Below are 11,560 nucleotides of genomic sequence, written 5' to 3' on the forward strand. Positions count from 1 at the left end.
TTCACTATACTGCACTTGGGACAACATATATGGTCCAAATTATGTTTTGTTCAAGGACCAACCAAAGTCTTTATTTAGCTTTAGAGTAAGCAAGACTTATCCTGTCGATTAATTGGCACTTGTGGTTACAAATTAACGATAAAATAATTAGGTTAGGCTTGTTCTTAATGGCTGATGAGGAGATTAAATAATAATCAATAAAATGTGTCGCGCCTAATCAAATTTAACCAATTTTATTACTAGCTCAAGGTTCGGTATTTGTCCTCGATTTTTCGAGATATATATATTTATAATAGTGTGTGTATCTACATATATTAGTAAAGACGTCAATAAAAATGTCATTATTGGAGTATATATAAGTATTTATATTAGATGTAACCAAATGATTGAGATTAAAGTAGATATAGGATTTAGGTGTTAGGATTTAGAATTTTAAGATTTAAATTTTAGGTTTTAATGTTTGGAGTTTAGGGTTTAGGGTTGCTCAATCATTTTTAATATCAAATATTTTAATATGTAGGGACTTAATTAAAAGTGGATCGAGTTACTTATATAAACCCCAGTACGGATGTCCTCACTGAAAGAACTAATATACATATTCGTATACGGACACATATTTATTGATTGATATTGTTAGTTGACTTACCAAAAAAATGATAGTGGAGTGTTAGTGCATGCATGCGTAAGAGAAATCCAATAAACTTGAAATGGAAATGAGGGTAGAATGATAAGTTAGTGCACGGAGAGGACACGAGCAATTGCTTTTCACACTCAAAAGTTAAACGTGGAAAATAAGACCATCTTTGATTGATAAGTTTCACCTGCTCATCATCACCACCACTTAATTTCCTATTTTCCATAATGTATGCTTCAAATTTGAAACACTTTATCTCTCTAGGTTTAGGGTCTATGGTGCTTGAGATCGGGAGTTCGAACCAATCAATTATGATATTTCCTTGTAGAATCCTGGTTCCTTGAGTTTGTGCCACTTCTGGTCCCTAACCCGCTAGCTCATGCAAGCTGTTTTGGCTGCTAGAGATTTGAAATTCTAGTTCCGTGAGCTTGTTACACTTTTGGTACCCTATCCGCCAGCTCGTGCAGATTGTTTTGACTACTCGAGGTATATGCCCAAAGGCAGATCAATTAAGGTTTCACTGGGGTGTTGAACCCTAGTGGATTTGGATCTTGGATTCATCGTTGTTTATACCCACTCAACTGTCTGATAAACATGTTTGGGCTGGCTAGTTACTCAATTATCAAAAAATAAAACGTGTGGGTGCCAGGGGCGGACGCAGGAATTCATGTGAGGGTGAGCCAAACCAAGCAGGGGTCCAGGGGTAGCACCCACAGTATTTTTTTGATATTTATTAATTATGTCTTCGAAAGTACAAAAAATAACACTAAAATAATATAAAAGCTATAAGTAATAATTGAAAGTTAATTTACAAATTCTTTAGACGATTTTTCATATTTTGAAATCGTTTCATGATAACCTCATTTCGAATAACATCAAAAACGTCTTTCTCAATGTACACAACTAAACGATCATTTAACCATTGGCCGTCCATTCAATTCCGAAGTCAATTCTTAACAATTTTCATGGCAGAAAATGCTCTACTGTAGCAGTTACGACTGATAGAATCAATGCTAACCTCATAAATTTATAAACCAGTGTGTATACAATATATCTTATCGTATCAATCATTTGTTGAGAAATATCACTAAATCCTTTTATGAGTGGGTAAGAGAAGAGGGCAAAAAAGGTATGGTTGGATTGGATTGGGCTGGGCCAAACATGTTAATGTGGGCAAACATTAGAATTTTGAGTGGGCAAAAATGAGGTACAAGTTTTAAAAAAATAACCTATAGTCAAAATTTCCTTTTGAGGGAGGGTATTTACCCCCTTGCCAACAATAGGTCCACCCCTAGTGGGCGCGCTTGTATGCATGTAGGTATAACAACATAAACGTCTCTATGAAGGGGCGGAGGGAGGGGGCTACACTACGCTGCAGCGCCCCGAGCCCCCAAACCCCATTATTACATATATACATATATCCTACAACATATATATACTACATATATAATCATATATATATATATATATATATTGGTATATATCTTTTATATGTATTTTTTAGTAAGTGTATATACATGTTTATATATTTAGACCGAAAATTTTCTTTTTTACTTATTACCTAATAATAATGAACAATAACAATAGTAACTTTCGCTCTATTATTATTTATATTAAATAATAATACGTGTGTCCCTTCGGGGACATCTGATAACAATACTTACGTGTACGTTCTAATTGTATTTAATGTGGTTTTTGATTAATTTTCATTTATTTTAATATATATTTATATTAAAAAAAATTCAAGCAAATCAAAATGTCGGTCCACTCCATCATCAATTCTTGACTCCGTCCCTATTGTCTATGTTGATTTATTAAGTTTAGGCTCAACACCCATCCTTGCATGGTAAAGCTAAAAGGTGTAAAGATGTTGCCAAACATTATGTACAATGTACGAGTCGCACTACTCAATTGAGTTAAAAATCTATATTAACCTCTCTTTGCATGTTAATTACCAAAACTCCATTTAGGAAATAATTTGAGATTTAACATATATACTGTTTCAAATACACTGTTGGTGTCATAAGGTCGTCACAAAAGAAATAATATATTAATTGAGTGCTCTATGTGGAAAAAGAAGGCTATGTTTGTTAGGTCATGAATTTACTTGGTTTGTGTTGCATATATATATATATATATATAAATTCAATAAATATTTATTTGTTTTAATTGGTTCCTCTAAAGCTAATGACATTTTTATAGAAACATGATCAAAGTGGAATATGATGAAACAAACATTTTCTTTCTTTCTTTTTCTTTTTCATGAGTACTGTTTCACTATTACTGAAGCTATTGGTGCATATCAACCTTAATTTATTCAATTATTGACTTTCAATTCAATCCTCTCATCAGAGACTAAACATCAAATTAAGGTGAAAAGAAATATGCTTATCAAAGGAGAAAGAAAATGAAAAGGAAAGAGTATAGCTGTGGATGCGTCTTTGCATCTAAAAGTATTCTTAGCTATGGGTACTTCTATAGCAGGTCTCAGTCTATCTTCAGCTTCATAGAGTTTCATTCGATTATGGTGAACTTGGCTTCTATTAAAAAAAATCAAACTGGAATTAGAATCAGAATTTGTTCTTGGTGGCATATCAGAATTTGCTTCAACTTGTTAGACATGCATGCATTGCCAATATGCATATAAACTACTTTTAATTATTTTTAATTAATTAATTGTTAATTAAGCTTGCTTAGGAAGTACGAATGATTCAATACTATAGAAATACTGAAAAAAATCACTAGAAAAAGGAATGCAATTATGGAAGAATATATGGACTTTGGTGGTATATATATGGATGTTCATGAGAATGTCTTGACAAGTTGAAGCAAATAAGTCTTCACAGACTTTATCAAAAAAAAAAAAAAAAGTCTTCAAAGAATCATGAATTATTTTGAAAATTATTCAACATTTACAAGATATTCATATGCCCAAGCTATTATATATGCTCTTCATAATCAAATAAAATTACATATATTAAGCAGAAAACAGTGTAAATGGAATCATATGCTTTGTAATAATTCACTACCAAAGGTAATATCAAATAGATGCTAATCAAAACCAACATATATGATTAGTTATATAACAATTAAAATATTCATTTATTCCTTGTATTATTAAGATTCATTATTCTAAATCAAAGACCCTTCTCAATTTCTCACAAGAAACCTACCTCAACATTACCTTTATGTATTATTATTATTATTATTTTATATGTTTTTTATATTAGAATATATGTTTTTTATATTATAGTCTAATAATACGAAATTTTTTTAATTTTCATCTAACAATTTAGAAACATCAATCACATTCCCACAAAAAATTATATTGTTTTTTTTTACACATTCCCACAAACAAATTCCCAAAATTAAAAAAATATATATATAAAAAGGCAACTTATATTGTGTCCCTCCCATTTTGTATACAGACACATTCCCACAAACCTTGCCTTCTCTCCAAAAACCCACAAATACTATACTGATCTTCCACAAACACTATACTGATCTTCCACAAACATTCACATCCGCTCTGTCTCTCTTTATTTCGTATGCACGATTGATTCCTTTTTTAACATCTGATTATGGGTTATATGGATTTTGTGTGTGTTGATTGAAGTTTTTGTGGCATAGAAATCTAGGCAAACGAGTTGTATATTTCTCTATGCTATGGGTCCGTTTGGTAGAGAAAAAAATTGATTTTCAATGCTAATGAAAAAGCTGAGCTTAAAGCTGTGAAATATGTTGTGAGTTGTTTGTCGAAAAGTTGACGCTAACAAAAAACTTGTTGAAATAAAGTATTATAATATTAGATTTTTTTTTTATATTAAAAATTTATATTAAATTTAATTTAATCTAATAAATATAATTCTTATTTAAATTAATTTTACACATATTTTTTTATTAAATATAAACGCTGTGCCGTTTGGCAGAGCATTAGACGCCAACGTCCCGCTTAGCGGAAACGCTTTGTCTGACACTCTGCCATATATATATATATATTTTTTTTTAAAAAGACGAGTTGCAAAATACACGCACATATGCTATAATGGGGGCATGTGATGTCATTAGTGTGCGGGGGCCACATCTGCTATCTAATTACTTCTTTGAATTAGATAGAGCAGCACCAGTTCAGCACTGGAGGACAATGTCAAACATGAGTCTCTTGATTCTTTCGAGGTACAATGTCATACTACACGTTCTTAGTTCTACACAGAGCTTCACATATTTACCACTGTGATTAACTCCTCCATCGTAGTATCAACATGTTTCTATCGCTATTGGACATGTTAATAATAATCATTACGTCCAGCTTTCCTTAGCTGGGGGTTACCCGATACCTACCATTATGCCTCAGTGGAATTACTTTAGCTATGAGTGCGCAGCTGCATGAGTTTTATCTTATATGAAACAACTTGATGCATGCATACAACATACTCGTTCTAAGTTTCCTCCTGAAATCATTGTGATAGAAGATTAATAATGTCACAAATGCTACTGTGCTTGAATAGAGTATTTGTTATTAGACTCTTATGTGAGTGCTTTAATACATGAAAAATAAAGATGCTTTTTTAGAGTGAAAAATGGCTTGAATTAGTGTACCAAAAAAATATTAACCCCTAATAGTATTTGACTGATCGAAAAAATTTAAAAATACAAAAAAAAAAGAGACAGAAAAAAAAGGTATAGACTCAAAATGTCCCCTCAAAATTCTCGCAACTACTGAAATATATATAAAATGTAATGATTATATTTAGAAAAATAAAGAGAATAAAAAGGTGTAATGATAGTATTAGTGAATAGTGAAGAGACAAGTCAAATGTCTAATCGAGTGTCTTGAAATCAGTGTTGTGTCCCTCTAGTAAAAACTGTGTGCATTTACATGCACCCATGATAAAGGCAATATCTAGGGATGGCAATTTGTCCCCAACCCGCCCGGATCCGACCCGACCAGCCCCTCCCTGCGTGGATTTTCCTTGACCCAAGGCTTGTGCTGGGCGGGGGCGGGTATGCCTCCCGCCCCACCCCGTAACCCGAACCACACCTCGCTATAGATATTCATATATATATATATATAACATAATAATATAGAAAAATATTTATTTGTCTAAACATATTTTAATTTGACATTATTACTAAAATGAAAGTTACACCTAAACCTTAAGTCCCTAAACATAATATTATCATACACTTAATTATATTGAATAAATGTTGATAAAAGCTTACCCTAAACCCTAAATTAAATATGACTTTATAGTCTCTATTCCTAAGTCAATTGAATTGATCTTGATAAAAATATAGGACCCTAAATCTTAAGTTAAATATGACCCTATACTCCTAAATCCTAATCTCCAAAACCCTAAACGCCCTAAACCCCAAATCCCTAAAGGCCCTAAACCCCAAATCCCTAAAGACCCTAAACCCCTAAACCCCAAACCCCAAAACCCTAAAGACCCTGACCCCTAAACCCTAAAGGCCTTGAACCCTAAACCTAAGCACTAAACCCTAAAGCCATAACATAACCCTCTACTTATAAATGTTGATAAAATTTTAAGACCCCAAGATTTTATAAAATAAAGTATAAAATTAAACAATTTAAAACTATAGATGTGTATAATATAAAATTTAAAATCAATACCTATTAAGTAAAACTAAAATTATTTAATTGTGTTACAAATATAATAGGTGGTATAAAGATAATAATTTAATTAGTTGGTAAATGTAACATGTAAGTAGTTTTGGCTTGTTGGTTAGTTCATTACTCTCCTATATAGAAGTCCAAGGTTCGAATCCTAGGAGGATGTGCAATTTAATTTTTCAATTTTCAAAGATGTAGAAAAGGGACGGGACAGGACGGGACGTGGCGGGGCGCGGGGCACCACCTGGAGGTGCGGGGCGGGGCGGGGTGGGGTGATCATGATCCGCTCCCATCCCGCCTAGCAGTATCCCAAAATCTGTCAATATCAAAACCAATCAAATGATGTCAATATCAAAACCAATCAAATGAAAGACCGTGTGGATTTTAGTGAGTGACAGTGTGACACTTGCAATTGAATTCCTACAAAACACTTGCAATTGAATTCCTTCAAAAAAAAGAAAAATTAGAGAAAAAATAATTACACATATGGATACGGGCTCCTCTCTATCCAAACAAATTGTGTCACATACATGATTTTGGACTCAAAAGGGCATGTGGGTGTTCTCCTCTTTTTTTCTTCTAATACCCACCTTTGATATGGCCACTTTGCGTGTCCTCCCTTTCTTCATTTAATCTCAACCCTCCATCTCTCCGTTCCACTCTCTATTTATTGATCACTCCTTTCAGTTCAGTTTCTTGTCCTAATTAAACTCCTCCCCTACTCTTTTGATCACCAACACCACCAAACATTACACAAGAGAGTACTAGTTGTCCTTCCACTCTTTATCATCAATGGATCGTTTGGATGTGGGTAAAGAGGTTAGTACTTGTTAGAGCTCCTACTTTAATTTCCTTCTCTTCTTTCTTGACAAACACATAAGGTTTGAGTCTCTCTATGTATCTCAAATTTATGTATATATAGGTGAAGTTCAAAGAGGAGGAGGAGGAAGAATGCACTACAACTCTTGATGGAACAGTTGATTGGCAAGGACGTCCTGCTATTAGAGGAAAATCAGGACAATGGGTTGCTGGAATGATCATTCTCTGTAAGCTTTCCTCTCACACAAACAAGACTTTTGAAAAAAAAATGAAGAAGATTTTTCTACTTCTCTTTATTTAGTTTGTCTTCTAACTAAAGTTAGCATTACTTCAATTAGTTTCTTTGCCTCAATTGTGCTAATTAACATTACTAATGAGAGGTAGTTTGATTGACAACTGATTGGGTTAAGCATTTGTGTGTTTAATGTTCGATTCCAATGAAAAAGCATTTCTCAACGGTATTTCCAAAAAAAAAAAAACATATACTTGCCACCCAAGAGTAGCTTACAAAATTTTGTTCAAGGTCACTTTCTAAGGACTCAAAATGATTCAAACACCTCTTACACTTCATGACATATATATAGATTGTATGCCTTTTCATGGGTTCCAAGTCTTTTTAGTTTCTAATATCGTGGGATGCATGATAAGGTGCATATCAGTATGTACCTTATTTTATTGCTTAGTCACAACGCACACCGCACACCACACACCACACCACACACATACAATAATATAATACATGTGCTGGGGACATAAATAAATAAATATATTTATATATATATGGTTAATAAATTCTTGGGTTGTTCTTGTTTTCAGTTTTAGATGAGATGGAAAAGTACAAGCTACATGCATGAACGTGTAACATCCTAGCATGGAAACATAAAACAAGTGTCCAAACCTTTGTCTGATGCTAAAGCTGAGACAAAATCACCACCACCATGCATATATATTTGTGTTGTGTTTTTGTGTGTTGATGGTCAGTTGCCACTGCCAACATCTAATGCTAGAAAAAGAGAGAATCAAAAACGCATGAAGCATCATAGCATATATGCCCAACACGTAATTAGCCCATTCAATATGCACGATGTGGGTTCCTGCCACGTGTCATTATTTATCACAAAATTTCGATGACAATCTTTATTTTTTTAAACCGAGAAAACTGCCATATTCTTCGGACAGTGGAATAAGTGTAAACTTCATATCGTCAGAACAACCTGCACCACATTGATGACATGTAAAACTGAGCCGAAGCACATGCAGGTAGGAGCCTAGAAGAGACTAGAGAGACAAGTCCATGGAACCAAGATTTTATAAGAAAATATTTTAGTTGGTTGCTTCGAACTCCCAACCATAAATACCATAGACTGTAAATCCATAAACATAACCAACTAGTTTACTAGTTTATCGCCGAGTGGTGGACAATCTTGAATTCGCTAGATACAGTCACTCATCAACCGCTTATCAACTTCAAATTGAAATTCTTAACGCCCTCCAAACGTTTACTAGTTTGGTCAATTGCCTCTAATATTGAAAATGCGCATTCGACTCTCTTTTAACACACAAAAGGAAGAGACCTAATAAGATGTTTTTCTTGGGGGAAGCTGTGTGCTTTAGTATTCCTTCACTGAGTCACCGTTTTGTGCAAGTATTTACCTTTGTGTGCATGTGTATGGTTAACGATGTGCCATAACAAGAACCAACCTTTCTAAAAGTTCATCCAAAGAAATTAAGGTCAATTTTGAATTTGACTAATTGTTTGTGCTTATGCATCAACAGTGAACCAAGGGTTGGCGACCCTAGCATTCTTTGGAGTTGGGGTTAACTTGGTGTTGTTCCTGACTAGAGTTCTACAGCAAAACAATGCTGAAGCGGCTAACAGTGTTAGCAAATGGACTGGCACAGTCTACATTTTCTCTCTTGTTGGTGCCTTTCTAAGTGATTCATACTGGGGAAGATACAAGACTTGTGCCATATTTCAAGTCCTCTTTGTCATAGTAAGTAACTTGGACATTGAAGCTTCAAGTATTCAACTGAATACTATGTACTAATGATTCTACATTCTATCTGTATTGTAATGACAGGGTTTGGTATCACTATCTCTGTCATCATACCTATTATTGATCAGACCAAAAGGCTGCGGTGATGAAAATACACCTTGCAGGTCTCATTCGAGCTTGGAGATAGGGTTATTTTACCTCTCTATCTACCTTGTCGCCCTTGGAAATGGAGGTTATCAACCTAACATTGCTACATTTGGGGCAGATCAGTTTGATGAAGAGGATCCTAAGGAAGGACAATCTAAGGTTTCTTTTTTTAGCTACTTCTACCTAGCTTTGAACCTTGGTTCCCTCTTCTCAAACACCATTTTAGGCTACTTTGAGGATAGAGGGATGTGGGCGCTTGGATTCTGGGCGTCTGCAGGGTCTGCCTTTGCAGGATTAGTCTTGTTTCTCCTAGGAACTCCGAGGTATCGACACTTCAAACCGACGGGTAATCCCCTCTCCAGGTTCTGCCAAGTCTTGGTCGCTGCGACTAGGAAATCGAAGGCCGTGATTTCATCAGGTGAAGAAGATGGCTTGTATGACTTGGATAGCAGAGATTGTTCTATGAATGGCAACAGAAAGATACTCCACACTCACGGCTTCATGTAAGTAATCAACCTATATATACTATATAGCCTATAAAACTTGACTATGATTACCATTCAGTCTACAGTAATGCTAACTAATGCCTACTTTGTATGTATTAGGTTCTTGGATAAAGCAGCATATATCACATCAAGAGACATGGAAGACCAGAAGCAAGGTTTCCTCAACCCCTGGAATCTCTGCCCTCTAACCCAAGTAGAAGAAGTTAAATGCATACTCAGACTACTACCAATATGGCTCTGCACTATAATTTACTCAGTTGTATTCACACAAATGGCATCTCTCTTTGTGGAGCAAGGTGCAGCCATGAAGACTACCATCGCAAACTTCCGAATCCCACCTGCGAGCATGTCTAGCTTCGACATTCTAAGCGTTGCACTCTTCATTTTCATGTACCGAAGAGTCCTTGATCCACTAATTTGCAGATTCAAAAAGAAAAGTTCTACAGGGCTTACTGAGCTTCAAAGAATGGGAGTTGGTCTTGTCATAGCAATAATAGCAATGCTTTCAGCAGGAATTGTGGAGTGCTACAGACTGAAGTATGCCAGAAAGGACTGCACACACTGTGAAGGTTCAAGTTCCTTGAGCATCTTTTGGCAAGTTCCCCAATACGCATGCGTAGGAGCTTCAGAAGTGTTCATGTATGTGGGTCAGCTAGAATTCTTCAACGCACAAGCACCAGATGGATTAAAGAGCTTTGGAAGTGCACTCTGCATGACATCGATCTCGCTAGGGAACTATGTCAGTAGCTTGCTCTTAACTATGGTTATGAAGATTTCGACAGAGGATCATATGCCTGGATGGGTCCCTGGAAATCTCAACAAGGGACATCTAGAAAGATTTTATTTCCTATTAGCCGGTTTAACAAGTATAGACTTGGTTGTTTACGTGGTCTGTGCTAGGTGGTACAAGTGTATCAAGCTGGAAGAAAAATTTGGAGGGAACACTAAAGAAGAGAATCATGAAGTCTGACGTATTTAGTGAGAACATCAGCCTGCAGAATGTTAGGGTTTTCTGTAACTGCATATATGAATAAGAGGGATTGGATTTTCGGTCAACAAGAACGATGGGGTGCTATGAGAGTAGGGACCCAGTTCATGTTCACAACTCTTAAGGGATCTCATTTCTCCAATTCCAAACACCCAGCTTGTAAATTTTTTTTTTTTCTGTCCAAGTTGTTTTTAGATGGTAGGAGAGTAAGTGCAGGCTGTGTTGAGGTGGATGGCTTTTGGTTCAAGGTCTCTGAAAATCTTCCCAGCTCTTATTTGTTGGTTCTCAATGAAAGCAAATGACATAACTAATTTTTCTGGTGCATATTAAGCCAAAATAACGACAACCAAACCACACACACATAACTAATAATAAAATAAGAACATAGAGAACTTTTGAATGTCATCTATAATATTTCTCAATCACATGCTTTCTAGCATTTTCCCAGTAACCAATCAAGCAACGAATAATAAAATTTAGAAGCTGAAAATACGGAGAAAACAAACAGTCACAGGAGTTAAAAAGGACCATTTTGGGAGGAAAGTTGGTCACTTTGGACTCTCCTTGGAAATCTTGATCGATCTGACGGCGGGGATACGCTTTTGAAAGACGCATCTCCATCGGATTCTGGAATCAAACAGCAATTGAACATCGGTAAGACTCCGAGAAGACAACAAAATGCGATGATCAACAGTAGAAAACCTCACGGAAATGACCAGCAGCAGCCATTGGGGGGAGAGAGTGTTGTTTATCTGCGAAAATAAAAGGCCTGAATAGAGTACGGAGAGAGAAGCTGAGGAGTTATGAAGAGAAGGGGTTTGTGCGTGTGGTTGA

At 35.4% G+C, this 11,560-nt stretch overlaps 1 protein-coding gene across 1 annotated transcript; it reads left to right on the forward strand.

Annotated features, from left to right (window-relative positions):
- Window positions 1-6,968: 6,968 nt before the first annotated feature.
- On the forward strand, window positions 6,969-10,958 carry LOC120015983 (protein NRT1/ PTR FAMILY 7.3-like). Its single transcript, XM_038868524.1, has 5 exons — window positions 6,969-7,088; window positions 7,192-7,315; window positions 8,865-9,082; window positions 9,170-9,735; window positions 9,838-10,958. The coding sequence occupies exons 1-5, from the start codon at window positions 7,062-7,064 to the stop codon at window positions 10,706-10,708; spliced, it is 1,806 nt and encodes a 601-aa protein (XP_038724452.1). The 5' UTR covers window positions 6,969-7,061; the 3' UTR covers window positions 10,709-10,958.
- Window positions 10,959-11,560: the final 602 nt, after the last annotated feature.

The sequence above is a fragment of the Tripterygium wilfordii genome, chromosome 15 (assembly GCF_013401445.1).
Source record: "Tripterygium wilfordii isolate XIE 37 chromosome 15, ASM1340144v1, whole genome shotgun sequence".
In the NCBI taxonomy this organism is placed as follows: Eukaryota; Viridiplantae; Streptophyta; class Magnoliopsida; order Celastrales; family Celastraceae; genus Tripterygium; species Tripterygium wilfordii.